This window comes from Peromyscus eremicus, chromosome 14, assembly GCF_949786415.1.
Source record: "Peromyscus eremicus chromosome 14, PerEre_H2_v1, whole genome shotgun sequence".
NCBI classification, from domain to species: Eukaryota; Metazoa; Chordata; class Mammalia; order Rodentia; family Cricetidae; genus Peromyscus; species Peromyscus eremicus.
In genome coordinates this window covers 65779024-65802647 of record NC_081430.1, presented here as the reverse complement: position 1 = coordinate 65802647, position 23624 = coordinate 65779024, and the positions used below count along the sequence as shown (strand labels likewise).

At 40.0% G+C, this 23624-nt stretch overlaps 1 protein-coding gene across 2 annotated transcripts in view; it reads left to right on the top strand.

Annotated features, from left to right (window-relative positions):
- Positions 1-23624, top strand: part of Abcb5 (ATP binding cassette subfamily B member 5) — a 93736-nt gene that overhangs the window by 57265 nt on the left and 12847 nt on the right. For both annotated transcript variants that reach the window (XM_059279801.1, XM_059279799.1), the window contains 4 exons: positions 3089-3172; positions 12097-12300; positions 14459-14559; positions 15322-15462. In XM_059279801.1, coding sequence (XP_059135784.1) covers positions 3089-3172; positions 12097-12300; positions 14459-14559; positions 15322-15462 — 530 coding nt within the window. The remainder of the gene's footprint in view (positions 1-3088; positions 3173-12096; positions 12301-14458; positions 14560-15321; positions 15463-23624) is intronic.

Sequence of the window (23624 nt, the reverse complement as noted above, 5' to 3'; positions counted from 1 at the left end):
TTAAAGATCTATTTTATTTTTAATTATTAGTATGCATGTACATCTGTATGGGTATGTGCACATGAATGTAGGTGGTGAAGGAGGCCAGAGGCTACTGGGCTCCTAGGACCAGAGTCAGAGGCTGTTGAACTGCCTGACTTACATGCTGGAAACCTAACTTAGATCCTCTGGAAGAGCAGCAACTGTCCTTAACCACTCAGCCATCTCTTCAGATCCTGTTCACAAAATGTTTTAAGAGGAAGAACCTCGAGATCCTGAGCTGCTTTAACCGAAGAACAGTTGTCAAATACTCTGGTGGTCCAGTGGTTAATGCAACATGGATCCCTCTCTAGCTTTAACTGTGTGAAGACCATCAGCACAATGCCACTCTTAAACAGGGACTTGCTATTCTACAAGCCATCAATTCTGTCCTTCTAAAACATGCAAAGTTGAACAAAGAAGCCAGGTGCTACTTGACCAACTTTATTCAATTCCCATATAATTTCAGCTCAGTTTCTTTCATTGTATTTTTTGTTTTTCACAATTGTCCTTCAGCATTCTTCTTGCTTCTTATATTTGCCTTTTTTGATGGAGGGGCTGGTGTAGGAACAGGGTTTTCAGCCTTTTCTTTGTAAGTGCCTTTACAGCATTGAAGTCTGTGGCAAGGGAGACTGCTAATATGGGATTTTACCTAACTTTTATTGCCTGGGTTTCTGTCCTAAGATAAAACTTTGAAGCCTTCGAAAGCATGCTGAGGCTTGCAGTTCTTTTTTACGATCATTTTGGAATCTCACTGAAGTAGACATGTTTATAGAATCGGGTGTGGTTTTCTGTAGGTATACAATCTATCTTTTATGTGATTACTTAAGAGCCTTTCAGTTGAAAAATTATTCTGGTTGTTCCTAACTTCCATGATAGAAAATATTGTTCATTATATTTTTTAATGGCCAATATTGATCTACAGAGCTGTAGGGTTTGAGTTTTTTGGGTTTTTTGTTGTTGTTGTTGCTTCATTTTCTGTTTTGTTTTTGTCCTATTCCCTGTAAACTGGATTGTTTAGGGATTCTAGGTAAAAATGAATCTTTCGGCTATCAGATAATAGCATTGATAGCAGCCACTTAGAAGTCTCAAAAAGGCCTGAAGCTTCTTCCAAAAGGTTGTAAGGTACCAAATACCAAAGCTCAGAAAACAAGAAATAAAACTCAACCAGAATGCTTCAGCCAGATGAGAGGCAGAACAAAATAATTTCTTAAGAACTGTTGCCTCTTTGCTGAAGCTCAAATCCTGGTCCTGGCACTTGCTAGCTGTCTGCCCTTGGCCTAGCCCCTCCATCCCTCAGCATATCCATTTCCCCAGTCCTCAAAATGTGGATTACCATAGTACCTCATGGCGCAGCTGAAATAACTACAGGAAAAAATACATGCGACACGCTCCTTGGAGTTTGATTGTATTTTTATTTCTAGTAAAATTATTGGTAGGGAAAATGTATATCAAAATTCCCAATAGCCTCTATTTATACTTATATTACCCCCTGGGAGAACAGAAAGCAAGCCAGTTTTCACTTAATGACAACTAAATTCCAGAAAACCTGCTAAATATTTTGGCATAGATCACATACACAGGAAGACAATTACTGACTTGTAGAAAAGCAGTTTGGGCATACTGCTGATTGCACAGGTAGCTAAGACTATTCATTGTGTGGTATAAAAGTTACTACAGAATCTGGAACATAATATTCAATATTAATTTTCTGTGTTCTTCATATCATACCTAAAATTTCTTCCATATCATGTTAAAGTCTAGAAACAACTAGAAAGCAGATGAAATCTCTGAATTTGACGGCAAGTGATACAGACTAACAGAACTTGACTTCCAGCTCCGATGCTGTACCCATACTGCAACCATCACTCATGAGTGTTCACCTACTGCTGGGGTGCTTTACTCACAGTGATCACAGCCACAGGTCACCAAAGACACCTAAGACTTTGGGGAAGCTTCCCACGGAAGTGGCACACAGAACTGTGCTCAGTTACACCCACCCTACTCTTGACGCATTCCTCCACACATCATTCTTCTAACACACTGCATGATTCATACTGCATGCACAGCCTGCTTCTGTTTTATTTTGGTTTCCTTGACAGCACTGTGTAACCTGGGTCTCAGAGCCCTGGCTGGGTTGCATCAAGCCAACAATTTTTGCATTTTTTTTTAAGAAGCATATTTGTCAGTTTCTCCACTGGTTTTTAATTCCTAAGTGTTGTCTGAGTGAGTAGGAGGAAACACTTAATAAAAGGAAATCATTTCCTCAGGCTGAGAAGTGCTCAGAAGGGCTATCTCTATTAGCTGCTGAAATGAAATCAATTCTTACCTTGTGATTTTATTGCTCATGTTTTTTACCTGTCTTCTTTAGACTCCATGCTTCTAGGCAGCAGTTTTTCAGCCTTCCAACTCTTATCTCACAGTACCTAAGACTTACCAAACTTAGGGAGTCATAAAAAGTGTTGAGTAAAATCTTGCCTCCTTCCTAAAGGAGAAGGAAAAAAAATTTTGTCACTGATCTATTTAGGTAAAAATATTTGAAAATGCTTCTAAGTTGTACTGGACATACTCTACTATGCAAATAGAATGTTCTAGATATACAGCTCACTGCTAATGGGTATGTAACATGCATTGAGCCCTAGACTCAACCCCCAATACCAAAAACCTAAATAACTGCTAATGGGTATGTAACATGCATTGAGCCCTAGACTCAACCCCTAATACCAAAAACCTAAATAAATGAATAAATAGTCTGTTCCTCACAAAGTACTTATGAAGTAAAACTGCAACTCTCTCTATTGTGGCAAATAGCCTTTTTTCACAATAATCATTCTGCAACTGTAATTCTACATTCTACATATTGTAATATGGTAATGAGCCCACAATTTGGTCTTATATTCTTCAGTCTATACAAAACATAAAGCTTTATGAAATAAGATGCAGAAGTCAGCTGATCCATACTGCTTACTGGCAAGTGATAAGGCAGCTAAGTTCTTTCAAATTTAATAGAAAGATCACAGATCCGAGAAGAAAGTTTTTCTAACTATGTGTCAATTCTCCTTCTCTCTAGGATATTGCCTGGTATGATGATAAAGAAAATAGCCCGGGAGCCTTGACCACCACATTAGCCATGGATGTAGCACAGATTCAGGGGGTATGTGTATTGTGATTTTTAAATTTTTTTTTATTATATTTATGTATTCTGTGGGTGAGTGAGCATGAGTAACAGCCCACATGTGGAGGGCAGAGAACAGCTTTCTGAAGTTAGTTCTGTCCACCCACTATGTGGGGCCTGGGGATCAAACTCAGGTCATCCAGCTTGGCAGAAGGTGTCTTTTCCCACTGAGCCTTCTTGCCAGTCCTGTGGTCTTATTTATTAAACAGCATGCTGTGTGGTGTGGTATACATGTGTGTCTGTGCCTATCTGGATGTTATGCTGAGGTAACCTAGCAATAAGGAGACCAAGGAGTATCATGTCCAACAGGGAATTCTTAAGGAAAGACTGAAGGATATCTTTGAGACGAGGTTATTTTCAGCCTAAAATGAAGAGGCTTTAGCCCATGTATTAGAAGAAATCTAAAACTAAAGAAGATTCTAAGAATTAGAGACAAGAGTTCAGAAGGAAATAACAGAACAAGAAAAGTAGAAAGATGAAAGAAAATACACCCAGCACAGATTGATCCATTGCACTGTTTTGAGACAAGGCATCATTAAGCAGCCCAGGCTGGCCTCGAACCCATGAAGCTCCATCCTGCTCAGCCTCCAAAAGCTAGAATTAAAGGCATGCACTTTACCCAGTTCCAGAAATGTCAATGAAACAAAAAGTTTAATTTTCATTTTCCCGGAAACTAAGACCTTACTTAAAGGGACAGCTAATGATTCAGATTCAGGGATGTGCTCTGTGGGGGTTGTTAAGCAGATCATGTTAGACAGTGTGTATAACATCAGCCTGTCACATCACAGGTAAATAAAACATTGTTCATCATATTCAGGTCACTGACACAGTAGCATCATGCTGAGCATGATGCTCAAGTAAGTATGGGAGTGGGGTTGTTGCAAGAGGAAAAGAATAACTTGCTAGTCAAATGTGGTAGTTCATGTCTATAATTTCAGTGCTTGGGAAGCTGGGACAGGAGGATTGCTCCAAGCTCCAGGCTAGCTTGTTTCTCATAGTGAATTCAAGGCCAACCTGGGCTACATGGTGATGTTAGATAGACAGATGATAGATAGATAGATAGACAGATAGATGGATAGATGGATATAGACAGAGAGAGACAGATAGATAGGACAAATGCCAATTTTTTTCAAATTATTTTAATAAAATTAACCCTTATAAAATAATTAAAATTTTAATCTAATTGAGAAAATGAGTACAAAGCAAATTGTCTTGGTCTTAATTTAAGTGAGATTGTTTTTGTTAGTGTAGGTGTGTGGGTGTGTACATGCACATGTGTGCCCATACACTTATGGTCAGAGGAGGATGCCAGGTATCCTGCTCTATCACTCTCTTACTCATTCCCTTGAGACAAGGCCTTTGACTGAAGCTGGAGCTCAGCTGGTGCCAGAACACCCCAGCTATCTTCTGTCTCCAGCTCCAACGGTGCTGTGACCATAGGCACATATGGCCATGCCCAAGTTATGTGGTTGCTAGGGACCAGAACTTAGACCTTCAAATCCATTGAACCATCATCCCAGTCCAAGATAAATTTTTTAAGCTCTGTTACAATATGAACTCTAACAAAGTTAAGGAGAATCTCTAAGATTTCATTAGATAAGATTTCAATTCTAAAGTAGGGCTGAAGATCTTTGTCTTACTAGCACACATGGGGTAAAAATGTGTAAAACACATCAAGCATGGTATTCATCTAACAGACAATAGGTTGGTGTGAACAGCCACCATATTTGAAGTGCCAGTTACAACCCTAGGCAGAAAAATGTCAGTCCTGGTGAGTCCATGCAAAACCCCAGCCCACAAAAGTGCTATTTTTTCCTTTACTGTGCTAATGTGCTAATTTTTTCTTACTGCCTATCTTTCAAATATTTTGAAAGAAACCTTTTCTTGGGAAAAAAAAAAGAATATTGCTCATGGGCCTAGAGAGCTCAGCAGGTAAAGGTAGTTGCTACACAAGTGTGGTGACCTGAATTCTAGCCCCAGAACCAACATGAAGGTGGAAGAAGACATCCGACTCCACAGAGCCGTCTTTTAACATTTACACAAGTGTGTGTATACACACACACACACACACACACACACACACACACATACACATGAAATAAAATTTAAAAACAGAACATTGCCCAGCTTGACCCTTTATAAGCATCTAATTAGTGCTGGTGATCATTCATTTGAAACTTCCTGATTACAACTGAAATACTGCTCTTACAACAACTTCTGAATGAGCCAAAACATTCTACTTCAATCAAAAGTAATTGTGATGGGGCTGGAAAGATGGCTCAGTGGTTAAGAGCACTTGTTGCTCTTGTAGAGGATCTGTGTTCGGTTTCCAGCACCCACACGGCAGCTCACAACCATCTGTAACTCCAATCCCAGAGGACCCAATGCCCTCTTCTGGCCTCCAAGGGCACCAAGGGTGCACATGGTACACAGATATTACATGTAGGCAAAACACCCAGACACATAAAATAAAAATAAATAAGTCTTTTTCAAATAGCAATAGCTATAGAATAAATGGTCAGGTCCTAGACACTGTGAACTCGATGAATTTCAAAGGTAAAATGACATCTAAGTATGAGACTGAGTCTGCCTCTCTACTAATTTGAGTTCATGTAAATGTTTGCTTGACTGCATAATGGTGAGTTCACACCCAATATGATGGATACTTCTCATATCAGACAAAGAATGACTTGCCTGTCTCATTTGCCCTCTAATTCCTTTCTCAAGAAGAGATACTAGAGATGAGTCTAGAAATAATTTGGTGTTATATTTCTTTCATATGAATGTAGATAAATCATATTTCAGTTTCTGTATTATGCAATTTCAGTTATAGTTTGTCAAGTATATTAGGATGAATGTTTTATAAGACAGATCCTTAATAATAGTATGTCTTAGTTAGAAACTTTTAACTAGTGACTCAAAATATAGAATCTTATATACATTATATTATATGTGTATATGCAGTCAGCTTTTTTGAATTTGTCCAACAAATTCTTTTTTGCTGACAGATATTCTCCCTGTCACTTTTAGATGCTTTGAGAACAATGATCAAAACACATTGGTGAAATGCAGTCGGATGACAACATCTTTCCCAAAAGAGTTGAATAGCACAGCCTCTTTAACTAGTATTGTTTTAGCCCAAGGTAATGGCTTACTGCCCACATGTCTGTCAACAGACTCCTATATAATAAGCAGTTTTAATAAAAGTGTAAATCCATTTTAGATTCTTTTGGAAACTGGATCCCACAAAAATTACAAGGTATTGTTGTTTGTATGCATTCTAGTAACTCATCAACCAGAGGTCTTACCTCATTTTTGCACACACAAAAAATGTTATTGACACTATGGTGCACACTTATGCCACCATCAGACCCAATACTGAAGCCAAGAGCTCTGCTCATCAGAGCTATAATTATGTTGCTTCAAGAAATCATAAACATTTACTTCATTTATTAATTCCAGGGACAATGAGCTGATCGGTTTGTGCTAGCATATTAACTTGGACAATGCTGACCTCATTTCTTGATTTCACTCTGATATGGGATGTACATAAAACAACTTGATAGTCCTTTTGAGTCAAGCAACATTAGTAGTTATTGAAATGACTTTATTTAGCACACTATAAGCTGACATATAATTACAATCCTGTCCTGAGGTTTTAGGCTGAGTTTATTAAGAATGATTATCAAGTGTGTAGCAAAATCTGACATCCAAAACTATGGTAAATTCAATGACAAAGTTAATGATTTTTCACAAAAAGCACACTGATGAATTATAACACAGAGTAAATATAGTGTGCATTCTTAATTTTGGCAAGCTTTTGTCTGTTTGTCCAACTAATCCTTATTTCTTCTTCTAAATATTTTAACTACCACCACTCAGGTTAACATAGTTCTCTCTCAGGTTTTTTAAAGTATTCTCATGTATAGTTGTTCCACATATGAATTATTAACATTACCTAACTTTTCAGTCACTTTAATCTCCATGTGTCAAAAACAGAAACAACCTGAGTATTAGCATTAACATATGTAAATCCAATGTGAGCCAGGAAACCCACTGCAGAGAAGAATCTTTATATATAAGTCTTTATATATGTAATCTTTATATTTACATATATTTATATTAATATAGAAATACGCACTATCATAGAGACAGAGAGAAGAGAGAGAGAGAGAGAGAGAGAGAGAGAGAGAGAGAGAGAGAGAGAGAGAGGAAGGAGAGAGAGAGAAGAGAAAGCATCTTGCTATGTAGCCTAAACTGGCCTTAAATTATGTAGCCCAAGATGTCCTTGAACTCAAGACCCTCCTGCCTCAGCTTCCCAAGGTAGCAAGTGTGTGCCATCTGATTGGCTATCAAAATAATCTAGTTATCAAACATTCACTATTGATGTTGCTCCTTTGATATCTTCAACTCTGAGCAATAGTTATTAACCAACAATAGTGTTATAACAAAGTTTGCATTCTGGACACATCTCTTCCACTGCTACAATCAAATGTAATTAATTTAACTATTGTCTATGCACAATTTCTTTGTCTGGCTGGTAAATAAGCCACTTAGAAAATTAGTTTAAGTCTCATTTTCACATTTTATGAAGAAATTCTGATATTCCATTTCAAATTTCTTATTTTTTTCTGAATGTTGTTTTCCTACAAAGTGGGAGTGATACGATGAGTGTTCACTCTGGTAATACTTAAATTTTTTTTTTATTTTTTTAGTATATAGTGTCACAACACTCAAACCAAAAGCTGTGTGATTGAATTAGAACACACAGTGATTCATGATATGTTATGGCTGTAAAGCATGGCATTAAAGGGCCAGGGTCTGGTTGACACTACTTTATTCTCTTTCTATGAACTTGCTGTTTTTAGAGTCTATGTGTGAGTGAGACAGCTCAGCACCTAACCCTTCGTTACTTCTGGAGCAATTTCAGTTGATTAACTTCTGTCCTTATTATGAGTCTCATTTTGCTACATTTTAGCGCACCTACTTTTTTTTTTTTTTTTTTTTTTTTTTTTTTTTTTTTTTTTGGTTTTTCGAGACAGGGTTTCTCTGTGTAGCTTTGTGCCTTTCCTGGAACTCACTTGGTAGTCCAGGCTGGCCTCGAACTCAAAGAGATCCACCTGGCTCTGCCTCCCGAGTGCTGGGATTAAAGGCGTGCGCCACCACCGCCCGGCTTATTTTTTATTAGATACTACACATTAGGAATTTGGCAATTTAGATGCCAGGTATTTCATCTTTCTATATATGAGTTTTATTCTTCAGTAAGTTAAAATCACCTCAGAAGGGTTTGTTCTATTCAAGTGTTTATGTTATGATTTGTTCAACATGACTGAAGTCTAATTCCAATGCAAGAGCATTCTATGCACTCTACCCAAAGCCCTGTGAATCACAAATCTCTCTAGCCAGGCACTCTCTAAATACTCCCAGTCCTCATATGCATGCATTTTTCAGCTGCACTCAAAAAACACCTTCTGTCGGTGTCCTGGTGTCTCAATTTAGCCCTCTTTCCTTTCTGGAGTCTGCTGTGCTCTACTTCAGTTCACATGCCTCCACTGCCCTGAAAACTTAAGGGAGTAGCTGAGGCAATGACTATGTTTGTCTGCCATCTCTGCCACTGGCTGCCTTATGTCAAATGCCTTGACAACCAACCTGCCATGTACTTTCTTTTTGTTTCTGATAGAAGAATCTGTTACTTCATCTTGGCCAGAAGCAGAACTCCCTTCATGTAAAATGTTACTATAATTGCATCCTAAGAGCCCTTTCATTTGCTCAGGCTAGCCACTCCTCTGTACATAGCTTTCTTATCAGTTATGGCCCCTGTGGCTGTTTTTTTAATAAGTTATTTATTTTTATCTTATGTGCATTGGTATTCTGCCTGTGTGTGTGTCTGTGTAAGGGTATCAGATTCCCTGGAACTGGAGTTACAAACAATTGGGAGCTGCTAGTGGGTGCTGGGAATTGAACCCAGGTCCTCTGGAAGAGCTGCATGTGCTTTTAACTGCTGAGTCATCTCTCCACCACACCACCACCATCACTGTTTGATAGTTTACTGAAAGCTGTATAATTTGTGAGAGATGCAATTTTGCAAAACCCGTCAAGTTTGTGAGAGAATCTATCTTCTAGCAGTTCAGATTTCTGGTCTGAAATTAAGATCCTTGACCAATTTGTAGTTGAGTTTTGTTCAAGGTAAAAAAATAAAGATATACTTTCATTCTTTTACATGTGGGCATTCATTTTCCAGGCACCGTTTGCTGAAGAGCGTGTCTGTCTTAGGGTTATTATTGCTATGATGAAACATCATGACTAAAAGCAACTTATGGAAGACAGGTTTGGTTTGGCTTACACTTCAACTTCCACATCATAGTCCATCACTGACGAAGTCAGGACAGGAACTCAAACAAGACACGAACCTGGAGGCAAGAGCTGATGCAGAAGCCATGGAGGAGTGCTGCTTATGACTTGCCCCCCATGGCTTGCTCAGCCTGCCTTCTTATAGAACCCAGGACCACCAGCTCAAGGATATCATCACCCACAATGGGCCCTCCTCCATCAATCACTAGTTAAGAAAATGCCCTACAGGCGTGCCTACAGCCCAATCTGATGGAGTCATTTTTCTGAACTGAGGCTCCCTCCTCTCAGATGCCTCTAGTTCCTGTCAAGTTGACATGAAAACCAGCCAGAACAGTGTCTTCCCTTCAATATGCATTTTTTGGCATCTTCATCAAAAATCAGGTGGCTGGAGGGGTGTAGTGGCACACACCTTTAACCTCATCCCTTGAGAGACAGAAGCAGGAGGATCTCCAAGAGTTCAAGGCTGCTGATATACACTGAGAGTTCCAGACAAGCCAGGACCACACAGTGAAAATCTGTTCTCATTATTTTTCTTCATAGCACTAAAGAAAGTTAACATTTTAGTGCATTGCCTAAGTATCAAGCTCCCCACCAAAGGAAGATTCATAAGACCTGTAGCCCTTTGTTTGGGCCTTTTGAGGGGGAAGGGAGTTGAGATGGAGTCTTACTACATAATATTGACTGGCCTTGAACTCAGTATGTAGCTTGAATTCACTGAATTCACCAGTTCAATCTGAGCTCAAACTTATAGAGACCCACCTTTCTCTGCCTCCTGAGTGCTAGGACTAAAGGCTTCCGCTACCACACCCACCTTAAGCCTGTAGTGCTTATATAACAACTATAAAGACAATTCTACTCATTTAAAGATTATTTGGGGAATATTTTCTTACCTTGTACTATGATGTTTCCACCTTCTTTTCTGTCTTGATATTGCCACTTATACCTTTACTTAATGAGACCCATTTGTTAAGTATAAAAAAGAAAATGATAAATATCATATTCAAAGCATACACATCAGTGAAAGAGAGCCTCTAATCTTTCCATTCAACACAGCTGGGTTATAATAGCTGAATGTTGGTCTTCTGTCTCTGTGGGAGAAGAAGCAGGGTAGATGTTAGAGCCTAGATATGATGAACCGGGCATGCAGGCATTGTGTCAAAAAAGTGGGGGGAAAGTCAGAGCAAGATGAGGATGGTGCCATGCATGAAAAGGTAGTCACTGTGATAGTACATGGAAAGATAAGCCTATTAAGGAAAATTATAAGTCAAATATGGTACATGCTTACTTATAATTACATGCCAGTAATCTCAGCACTTGGGGGACAAAGACAGGAGAATTTCCACAAGTTGTAAGCCAGCCAGAATCACAGTGTGAAACCTCATGTAAAAACACAGATAGGAACTGTACAGATGGCTCAGAGTTTAAGAGCACTGGCTACTCTTCCAGGGGTCCTGATTTTAATTCTCAACAACCACATAGTGGCTCACAACCATCTGTAATGAGATCTGGTGTCCTCTTCTGGTGTGCATATTCATGTAGGCAGAATGCTGTACACATAATAAACAAATCTTTAAAAAAAAACTAACTCACTCTTATGTTTCATTTTCTTGTTGTTGTTCACAATACCCATTACCCTGCTGCTTTTTCAAGCCCCAGCTTTCTCTTCACAAGTTTATAAGTTAGGAGACTGGAAAGATGACTCAGCACCTGTCATTCAAGCCCAACCAGAACTTGAATGTGATTCTCAGAGTCCACATAAAGGTGGAAGGAAAGAAACAACTCACAAAGCTGTCCTCTGACCTCTCCGTGTGGGGCAGCACATACAAACACAATAATAATAATAATAATAATAATAATAATAATAATAATAATAGCAAACTAGTTATTTAAAAGAAAACCAAGTATGTTCGGGTTGAGATAGAGTATACACACACACACACAAACACACACACACACACACACACACACACACACACACAAGCATATAGGAACATATTTAAGGAGACAAAAGAAACCGTTACTTTAACTTACAATACACTTCATTTGAATCAGAATGTGAAATCCCACACAGCTAAAAAGAGCTCTCAGAGTGACCTTTAAAGAGGTCATATATGTGGAGATATGGTGATGCACAACTTTAGTCCCAGCACTCAGCAGGCAGAGGCAAGTGGATCTCTGGGAGTTTGAGGCCAGCCTGGTCAGTGAGCTCCAGGACCACCAGGACTGTGTAGAGAGATCTTGTCTCAAAAAAAAATAAATAAATTAAAAAAATAAACAAAACAAACAAAGCAGGTCATATTTAAGTTCAAATAAGCCAAAGCTTCTATAGTCTTCCTACAGTGTTAGAACAGATGCTATTTCATGTGGCTGTCTCAATACTGAACATAAAGTGGAAAAATGAAAGGATTCCTTAGCCAGGTTTTCACGAAATATATGCTCTCATTAATCTTTAAGAACAAGTCCAAGTAGAAGTTTAAAAGCACCTTATTTTACAGGAACGTATAAGAATTCTTTTAAATTTCACTCCCTACCCCAAATATGTCTGATTCTAGGCAGCAACTTCAAGACTTGGTATCATAACGCAAGATGTGACCAACTCAGTGCTGTCTGTTCTCATCTCCTTCGTATACGGATGGGAGATGACACTCCTGATTCTCAGCTTTGCGCCTGTACTTGCAGTGACGGGAATGATTGAAACTGCAGCAGTGGCTGGATTTGCCAACAAGGATAAACAAGAACTTAAGCGTGCTGGAAAGGTAAAGTATAGGCTCTTATTTCCATCATTAGTCATGTCTTTATGACTTCATCTCTCAGGAATCTGTAGAGTGCTGTGTATATGCTGAACTGCATGTGGACCAGCGCTGGACAAGGAATAGGTGTGTTACAGCAACATGGTCTGTGACTCAGAACAAAGCTGAGCCAGCTCCTACACTTGTGACACAAGTATGTTATGTATACATTTGCCGCATTTCGTTTGCTCCTCTGTAAAGTGAGAATGATAGTAAGAGTGTCCGTTTACAGATCTGTGTATTACACAAAACAGCATCGTTATACAAAACAATTAGAACGACAGACAGAAGACAGCAAGTGCACATAACAACGCCATCCATTATTACTGTTACTGTCAAGGGGAATTTTCTAATGCCATGATTCCCTGTCCTCTATTGACTGAATTATTAAAATTACGATAATTCTGAGTATTTTGTTTTTCAAAATGTATAGGAAATCAAATAGCTACTGAATACAAGACAATGAAATCAATAATACCTAAATACTACCTATCTTTTTGTATAATCAAAATGAACAATTCATGCAATTATATAGAAAATTCTTTGGCACATTTAAGCTTCTCAAGATCAACCACAGTCAAAAAAGTGATCACTATGTTTGAGGTTTAGGAAAATACTGCCATAGAGTAACCATCTGTGTTGAAAGAGGGTCATTTGGTGAAAGGACTGACCTCATGCAGGCATCCTCCTTGTATAGTAATATAATGTCCAGTATTCACCCATCTGCTATTCACCTGTTCCTCTGGTAGCTAGCCATGCATTAGTATCTCAGGCTTCCTACTCTTGCATTGTGTTTTAATGCTTTGGTAGCAGGGTGGGGAGGTATTCTGTGGTTTGTTTTGTTTGGGTAGCTTTGCATACTACATTCCTTTTTTATCATGGCAGCCTTTCAGAAGCTGCAATATGTTCCAGGGGTTTTTCTCTCTTCATATTGCTTCAAAGCTCTTTGCCAATTGATGTCCATCCTCTGAATATGAAAATAACTTTGTCATCTATAGTCCACATTGTAGTAGCTGGATTAGAGCTAGCATAGTATAAAACACTACAAATAAATCTTAAGTGCAGACAGTTACTTAGTGATCTGGTTTGCCTGACCCTTGGACCTTTCCACATTTCTTACACTATTGATAAGGAGCCTTGGAATGTCTGCTTGTAGTGGATAAACTGAACTACTTAGCAAATATTTGCCTCAGAGACAGTGAAGAGTTGTTTAGCCCTCCCTGTATGCTTTTAAAACGGTGATAATTTGAACATTTTCTTAATTATTGACGTTAATTAGATTTTTTATCTCATTTTTTGTGTCATGAGCTTTTGTTATAAATGTGCCATTTGATGTTTTATTTTTGTGTCATGAGATTAAGCTGTGATTGTACAATTAGTAACTGCCATTAAATTAGGCAATCTGAATCTGTCCCTATTGCTTTCAGTAAATCAACTTACCAGAGACCAACTTAAAATATAGACCAGGCCAGTGAGATGGTTCAGCAGGTAAATGGCAGTCTACAGAGGCAGTCTGAAACAAAATGAGGATAACACAGATTCAAATGTTATTGTAAGCCAAGAGCCTTCCCCATTCTGGAACCCATGTAATTGCATTCTTGTTGAACACTATGTAAGCATAAAGAAACATTAGTTATATTTGAATTACATGTCTTTTTAAGTTCCTAGACTTCAAAATAGGAAATGGTTTTATCTTATAAAGAATTTTACAGCCACTTTGTATGATGCCTTGTTGGGATATTCCTGAGTCCTGTTTGGCTATGATTTCCAATTCTGTGACAGAATAATTATTTATTTGATTTCTCTGCTATCTTTTATAAGAATTGTTTCATAATATATAAGAAGCCCATTTGCATGTGAACATGCTCGCCAATGTTTGATTTCTCTGCTGGGGAAACAATTAAAATTAAATTCAGTAAAGACTTAAGGGCCTTAAACTGTATGTATTAAATCTTTTCAAAAGAAATTTCCATCAAGTAATTTTTATGTTATTGGGGTGGGGGTAAGAGTAATTGCCAGGAAAAACTTATTGATTTGAAATATTGTATTTCCAGACGGGAATTCACTACCAGGGAGTTTAACATCACTAATATTATTTCTATATTTTATTGTCCCATCTTATAAGATAACAACAGAAGCTGTGGAAAACATACGTACCATAGTATCATTAACAAGAGAGAAAGCCTTCGAGCAAATGTATGAGGAGATGCTTCAGACCCAACACAGGTGACTGTAACTCAAGCCCACTCTGCTGGCTTTCATCCTGGAAATGAAGTAACCCTATGGCTTGCTTGCTAAGCCATGTCCATGTTACTCTTTCCTAAGAACAGCGCGTCCTAACTTCTCATGTGACTTTACCAAGAGAAAATAAAGAGCATCAAGGGCTAGCGCAACAAAGAAGTGTAGGTTCCACACATGACTGTTGGCACAGTGTCAACTTATTTCTGAACATGGAGGAAGTGATATGTGGAAGAAAGAAACTAGGATGGCTCATCCATCTCTAGAGAGATGAAACACGTGGAACAAACGTGGACACAATGCTTATTTAACAGGCCCTCCTTATCACACTGCCTCTGGTTCTCTGTGTTACTCTATCAGAGAAATAATGTTCTACTCACTTGCACTGATGTTTGTGGTCTACACCACCCATTAATTGTCACCGTGTATTCTACTAATGTAAGACCATGATGGAAATTAGAGAATACTTCTAAGTACTACTGAGCCACCTCTCCTTAACTCTTACATTAGTTATTCTTTCATGCAACCTGTCCATTCATTTGAAAGTAACAGTAACTCTACAGTTACAGTAAACCATCTACAGCTATAGAGAAAATCGCCTATCTTCTCTGTGATAACTTTATAATCCTTAGAAAAATGTATATCCACAGAATTATGGTGTTTCAAGGTCCTCTGCATTCATCACTCTGAGTTTATTGTATTTACCTTCTACCACCCACGTTCTGTAACTTTTGTATTTGTGTATTTCAGAAATGCCTTGAAGAGAGCACACATCACTGGAAGCTGTTACGCAGTCAGCCACGCTTTTGTGTATTTCGCCCACGCAGCAGGGTTTCGATTTGGAGCCTATTTGATTCAAGCTGGACGGATGACACCAGAAGGCATGTTCATGTAAGTTGTACAAATACTTAAACCCTGTAAGTGTGTTATGTACACATGTCTAGTTTGTGGAGGATTCCCATCTAGTGCCTCTGTAGAAGAGGCTTTCTAAAAACTTTTAAGTGTGTGTATAATTTGTGTGTTGTTTTGTTTTTAATTGATAAGTAACCTTTGTGTCTATAGGACAAACTGTGATGTGTTTCCATGGTGTAATGACTAAATCAAGGTTGGTTTTTTTTGTTGTTGTTTTGTTAGTGCTCCGTAGCTAGAGGAAGCATAGCACACCTAAACTTGGTACAGTACGTCTGGACTACGCAGTGAGCACACACTGGCAAATGCAAAGGATCTGTGATCAATTGCTCTTGGCTTTAGTTCACTTCAACATGGTTTCAGGAGAAAAGCTGGCTTCTCGGTGTCCTCTTCCTGGGGAACTCGGAGACCTCATGGAGTTTCCCATGTGGAGATGGCTTTTATCAGTATGAGCACAAGTCAGTGCTTGCATACACACACAGCTCGTTAGGAATTGACCATTTCGATGTAGCAGCTTCCTCCCAAAGTGGCCTGCTGTAGCTTGTACTCAGAGACCCTCTTTATACCAAGAGGGCTTTCTTCGCTTGATAGGGTCATCTAACTACTGCAACTGGAAAAACTTTGAGTGTTTTCTTTCCAGCTGCCTGTGCCTAAAATGCCTAAAAAGATGTGTTGCTATTTATATCACAATTCTCATTGTTAGACATTTACAGCTATAGAAAATCCATACTTTTTTTAACAACCCCTCTGTGCCCTGCACATTAAGTCAGGGCTCAGTCCCTAATGACAGTGACTTTGTTCTAAGGCAGGGGCTATTCAGAAGCACTAGGGCTGCTCTGTGGGTCTTGGCTCCCAAAGCTCTTGATATTCCCTGGAATTCCTTCATTGCTGGGACATATTTGTAGTTTGAGGATATGTTCAACTAAAATAAATGTTCAAAACTCATTTGAAGCCGTGTAATTTCAGATAATTTTTATTTTCTACTCACACAAAAGTATCTTTGTTCATAAATTTCCTAGGACATTTCTTTGCTAAGCACTGGTAAGAAACAATCTACAAGTCACCAAATCAGCATTCCTAAATCTTACCAGCTAACAGTAAACGCAGGTTCACAAGGAACAGCGCTTCACAGTTGTCCTAAAGGCAGGTTTCCTGTCAAACAAATATCTGTATTTAAAACTGCACCAGAGCGGAGTGGAGGATTTGGGGAAGGGTGGCACACTATCAGTATGGCACATGCCTTTAATCCCAGCACCAGGAGGCAGAGGCAGGCAGATCTCTGTGAATTTGGGGCCAGCCTGGTCTACAAAGTGAATTCTTGTCTTGAAAAAAAAAAATGCAACAGAAAAGTACAGGGTCTCTGTTCTCTATTTTCCTCCCTCTAACATGATATGCAGTGCTGTCTATGTGAATCTATAAGAACACAATTAAGGTGTGTTGCCTTGGGCTTCATTCTGATTACAAAGACTAGTTTGTCAGATTAACAAGAAATAAAACCCCAAATCACATGGATTAATTTATGCAATTCACAGCCTCTTAAACCAGCCCTTTGCCTTGGTTCTGATGTTGTGTGGCCACTCCCAGGATTAGAAGTTCATTGTCTTCCAAAAGTTTGATTGTCAAGCAAATACTGGAAACTTAGAACATCCTATCCTCTTGGCACTCTGAACATCCAGCCCCTGTAAATGCCCATGGCACTGTGCTGTCAGGTATCTGGTCTTAATTATTAGGAGAGAGCAAGCCTATTAAACACAGTCAGTAAAGTAGGATGTCCAGTGACTTTCAGCTCTCACAGAAGGCATTTCATCTTCTCCACCTGTTTCTGGTCATAACTCTTTCTTTGCTTCTTGTTTTGTTTTGCGTTTTAGTTTCTTTCATTTTTTTAAAATTAAAATATAATTACATCATTCCCGCCATCCTTTTCCCTCTCCAAACTCTCCCATATACTTCTCCTTTCTCCCTTTCAAATTCTTGGCCTCTTTTGTAGCCTTGGGTGGCTGGAACTTGCCATCTGGACCAGATTGGCTTTGAACTGAGAGACATCTGCCTGCCTCTGCCTCTGGAGTGTTGGGATCAAAGGTATGTATGTACTGGCATGCCTGGCTTTCTTTGCTTTTTTGATCACCTAAGAAAAAGAAAAGAATCTTTCTTCCCCATGACAATAAGTCCCCTTCTACCTAAGTCGGCATCTCTGATCTCTGCAAACTATCCCTAGGTCAAGACTTGTTTCTCTCCACACCACTAAAAAAGACTAATTATCAAAGTCACTGCTGACCTCCATGTCCGCCACCAGCCCACAATTCTCCCACCCCCTCTATTCTGACCTTCAGTAGCATTGCCAGCTTCTTCCAGAAATTTTCTTCTCCGGTTCCTCTAGGCTTTTCTTGGTCATTGTCCCCAGTTTCTCAATTTCCTTTGTGGCTCCTGGGTTTCTATGTGTGGAAGGGCTGTAGAGCTCTTAGACCTTCCATGTATGTACCGTCACGTGTAAGCTCAGCTTCCTTAGTTTTAGTTCACAAAACATACCTAGGACCATTAGCACAAGACTAGTTGATTAATGGAGCAGGAAGTGTATGAAGTCCAGCCGGTAGAGTACTTGCTTAGCCTGTACAAAGTCCTGGCCAGCACCACAGAAAACCAGGCACTTACCTGTGATACCAGCACACAGAAACAGAAGGATGAGAAGTTCAAGACCATTCTTGACTATGAGTTTGAGGCCATCTTGAGCCACCACCACCACACACAGACACACACACACACACACACACACACACACACACACACACACACACTAGTGATTCCAGAATAGTATCATGACGGTGTTTCCCAGGGCCAGGAGGGAAGAAATAGCTGTCTAGCTACAGGCAGAGTAGTATAACACATAGTATAGGCTTGTTGGCTGAGAAGTAATGAGAACTGTCTAATTAAAGCTCCATTTTTTTATAGAGGCCAGTGCACCCTCCTCTACCATGAGTGTGTCTCAAGTGTCCCTTTGGATGTGACTTCACAATCTAGAGTGACAGAGGATTTTCTTTCTAATCACCCAGCTCCTTCCTCTAGAAACCTCCTCCTCCTAGAATCCTCTTGGGATTTTAAACTAATCCTCTTGAGGGTTAAAGTATTTGTGCTGGTCTCTTAGGCGGCTTCCCAACTCAGCAATCTCAGAGCTGGTTTAAAAAGGTGGTGCTTAGAGCTCACCTTATAGTCTTATTTACAGATTATTTGATATGAGACCAGAAATATGGATTTTAATTAAACATCCAGATTATTTCAAGACCCAGGATTACACACTTTAAAGAACTATCAACATCGGTCTATATTCTAATTTGCTCTCCATGCCAGAATAAATTTCTTATTAATTTATCTATTCTATTACCAGAAACTTTCCTAGAATTATAGAAAAGTTGGGGATGTCATATTTTAACTTATTGTTAAAATAACTGATGTGGGGCAGGTAAGATGGTTTAGCCAGTAAGGCACTTGCTGTACAAGCCAGATGACCTGATTTCAGTCCCCGGAGCCCATATAAAGGAAGGAAACAATTCTACAGTGTTATATCACATTTCATACCCTGTCACACACAATCATAATTAGTAAAATAAATCATAATAATAGTGTATTTTCCCCAGTAAAACATGAGTGTATTTTCAAGGTTTACAACTACAGGTGTGGGTAAACTGTCTTTTCCCGAAGAGACGGTATGCTTAGAAATGGAGGTGAGCAGGGGGTGCCATGTCAGTGTGCTTAGAAATGGAGGTGAGCAGGGGGTGCCATGTCAGTATGCTTAGAAATGGAGGTGAGCAGGGGGTGCCATGTCAGTATGCTTAGAAATGGAGGTGAGCAGGGGGTGCCACAGCAGTCTCCTCATACACTCGGTTTGTCATGCTGTTGCAGAGGCAGAAAGGCCTCTTTATAAAGGGGAGCATGCATGCCTTGTGGAAAAAGATGACTAGTGTCATCTCCACAATTGTAGAACTTTCCCTGAAATGAGCATTTAAACAAGATCATATCATTTTTATTCTGTTAACTTTTGGCTAGGGATTGGGGGATTGCCCTCATACTCAGAAAGGTAGTAAAATAGTGCCTTTTCTGTTAGCCAGACAATGCTCAGCTGACTATTTCACTATGAAGGCACAGAGTTTGGGGAATACAAAATAGGCTTAGTTTCCCCTGTCGCAATCTGCATTAATAAAGTAGATATCCTATCAAAAACCTGTAATCCTAGCACTTGGGAGGCCAAGGCAGGAGGATTGCAAATTGGAGGCCAACCTAGGCACATAGTGAGTTCTAGGCCAGCATGAACTACATAACAAGACTCTATCCAAAAGCAAAAATGAAAGCTTTGGCACTGATGCTACTAGGCACAATCCTAGCTGAGGTGCCTTTACAATATAAGCCAGAAACTGCTGATGACCAGCAGAGGCTTCTGGACCTTCCCACTACAACCACTTCATGCTCTCCTCTGTTTGCTGGTCACCTCCATCTTTGTGGTACACATAGACAATGCTAAGCAGTGCATCTAGGCAAGAGGGAAAGAAATCAGGACACTGTATTACAGTAATAATAAAGGCTTGAAAACTTCCTAAGGAAGACAGTCAACTGTGTGAGGGCACATGCGTGTGTGTGTGTGTGTGTGTGTGTGTGTGTGTGTGTGTGTGTTTCATGTTCTTCAAAATCTAAATACAGTTCTCAACAGAAAGTTATTACACTGGACTTTTGATATTAAATGTAGTGATCGGAACTATATTTTCAATTATATTAATGGCTAACTGATACTTGAAATACCAAGGGCTAGCAAAAAGCTCATTAGACCTTTATGTCCATCTTTGCTTAGAAGAACTGATTCTTGTAATTGAGACAGCCACCTTAGTTAGCAAACAGGAAAGATTTCTTTGCTTGAGCCCTGCATGACAGTGGCCCATTCCTGCTGGCTCCTCCCCAGGAGTTATCTGGAAGAAAAGCACATAAGCCGTTTAAATTAACAGAGAAGGAACCTGCAGAGAGAAGTAAAGCAGAGTAGATGTCTAAGGCCTGTGCAGATCCCAGGACAGGGACAAAGGCTTATGAACCATAGCATGAGGCAGACACCATGCTTACCACCAGAAAGCACAGCATGTAAAGGAAACACAGTCAGCAGGAGGCTTGCTCACATTGAAATCTGTGTGATCCTGGGCCAACTGCATCATTTTCACAGGCTGGAGTTTCCTAATTTGTGAACTGGGAAGTTCCTGGACTAATTATCTCCTAGGTGGTCAGATTGTATCATGTATTTCACAAGCTCCAGAACACCAAGTAAATCTCAGTGGTTTGCAGTGTTCCTCCATCCATCATGGAAAGGATGTGGAGTGGGAGGAGAGGACTCTGGGTTGCATCTGGATGAAGAGGGAAAGAGGATGAGCCAGGGAAAATCACTCAATGAGCACTTCCAAGATGACAGCTATTCCACTGTCCACCCAAAGAGGACTTTACACTCTAGGGTATTTGACCACTATGATGAGAATGACTGTGTACCGTGTTTCTACAAAAGTATGAAAGCTCATTTTCCAGCAGAGTGTCCTAGTAACTCCTCATTCCTTGAAAGGAACAACACACAAATTCATTTGTTAACACTTCTTATGTTCCAGGTGCCATATATATTTATGCATTTAATTCTGATAACTGCCAGGCAACATATTCTTGGCTTCTGTTTACAATTAGGACTCAAATTCAAAAAGAAATTCAGTCACACATGTAAGGTAAATAAGCATGAATTTAGATGTGATCCTGGGAACCCAGCCCGAGGTACACTAAACTTCCTCCCAGGGTAGGTCAATCACTCAAGGTCTACAGACTGGAGCTGGGCTTGGTGGGGGACACAACGATTAGGCTCCGTGAATATGTTGGTTACTGCTATTTGGATCTTTTGTGTTAAAACTTGGAGCCACTCATGTCTGTGTGTTAGCTGATTGTTTCTATTCAAAGAAACGTTTTTTAAATTCCGGTTTTATCTTAATAGTTATAGTAGGTGTTGGCATTTCACAGTGCTCATATGTGCTTGTAAGGACCAGTGTGATGAGAAGGCAGCAGGGTTGTCCATGTTAGAGAATCCGCACAACTAAGGTGGAAGGGGATAGACCCTGAGTGCCAGGCTGCTCCTTACTCACACCCTGCTCACCCTTCTCCCTCACCCTGGCCAAACCAGAGGATTTCATGATGGATTGAGTGTCAGATGCTGCATTAAGATTTCTTCCCAAGGACAAGACAAGCATAGGAAAGCTATCAAGTCAAAGGATGCATGAAAATGCCATGGTGAACCCCATCACTGTGTTTGCCAATCAAAAACTAATTTTAAAAGAGAAAGCTGGCTGTGAAGGAAGCTCCATGAACAGAGTACTTGACTAGCTACATACATTCAGTTCAAGTCCAGCCTGGGCTACACACAATGAAAGCTTGTTTGAGCCTTATTTAATTCCTGCTTTACATATTTGTGCATCAAGAGTTAGTTCAATGGAAAAATCATTTATGGCCTATAGTATGTTTCTTGTTTAATGGAATTAATGTACTTTAGTAACTTTAAATATCCGGTAGTATATCTGACTATTCTCATGGCTCACCCCTGGGTGAGCTGCCCTAACTCCAGTTTGGCTTAGAGGTTGATGGTGCATTTCTCTGGGTAGACCCTCCATCCAGATGCCCCAGGAGTTTGAGCAGGATTTGAAGGATCTGGTTTGACTGTATTATTGAGAGTTCAGCCCTGGTTGCTGTACACTAATTGCCTGTTGAGTTACAGAGACGAGCAGTTTAGCTCACTGCTAGGTGAGTCAGTCTGGGCGACTTCAACAACAAACCATATGTCTAGGCATACGGATATTGGCCTAACTTTATACAGAATACTAGTGGGGGAAATCAAGAAGATCAATGTCCCAACTCAGCCCCTAGGTAACTAACTCATCACCACAGAACCCACTCTCTAAGTATCTCAGTATAATGCCTACCAGTCCTAGTTCCCCTCATACCGTGAAGACAAAGTATGGATTGGGGCTTCCTCTCTCGAGACTTCTTCCTCTATTCTCCATTCTTCAGGTCATTGCCCTCCCACAGTTACAAGGCTTTGAGGAAAGCCTTTCTGAGTAACACTTGCATTTTAAAGAGGGACCTGGCAAGGACACAATCTTCAGGGTATCTGTGCCTAATGCTTAAAAATGACTCTAAAAGTGAAAATTTTGGGGTGGATGGATATTCGGGCACATATTAAACCACATTGTTGTGGTTTTGATAAGAATGCCCCCCATAGGCTCATATATTTGAATGCTTAGTCACCAGGGAATGGAACTGTTTAAAAGGTTAGAAGGATAAAGAGGTTTGGCTTTGTTGGAGGAAGTGTGTCACTTGGGGCAGGCTTGAGAATCAGGATGCAGAACTCTCAGCTACTTACCCAGTACCATGTCTGCCAATGTGCCACCATGCTCCTCACCTTGATTAATAATGGACTAAGCCTCTGAAACTGTAAGCAAGCCCCCAGTAAAATGCTTTCTTTTATAAGAGTTACCTTGTAGCTGGACGTGGTGGCACACGCTTTTAATCCCAGGCAGAGGCAGGCAGATCTCTGTGAGTTGAAGACCAGCCTGGTCTACAAAGTGAGTTCCAGGACAGCCAGTACTATTACACAGAAAAACCCTGCCTGGGAAGAGGGAGAAAGAGACAGAGAGAGAGAGAGAGAGAGAGAGAGAGAGAGAGAGAGAGAGAGAGGAGAGAGAGACAGAGAAAGAGAGAGAGAGAGAGAGACAGAGAGAGACAGAGAGAGAGAGAGAGAGAGAGAGAGAGAGAGACAGAGAGAGAGAGAGAGAGAGAGAGAAAGAGAGAAAGAGAGAAAGAGAGAGAGGAGAGTTGCCCTGGTCATGGTGTCTCTTCACAGCAGTAGAACAGTGACTAGGACACACACTAGGTTGTTGCTAGCGTCTAAGAAGCTCCACTCCTCTACATTTAGGACCCGGGTCACCACACTCCGAGCGTCTTCCCACAGCACTTGCTCAGTCCTCATCTTTGGTCAGACTAAGACTTCAGTTTGATCCAGCCTGACTTGCCCTTGCATTTAAAACGAACACAGCTGGGCACAGAGACACACACCTGTAATCCCAGTTCTCAGGAGACTGAGGCAGGGGGAT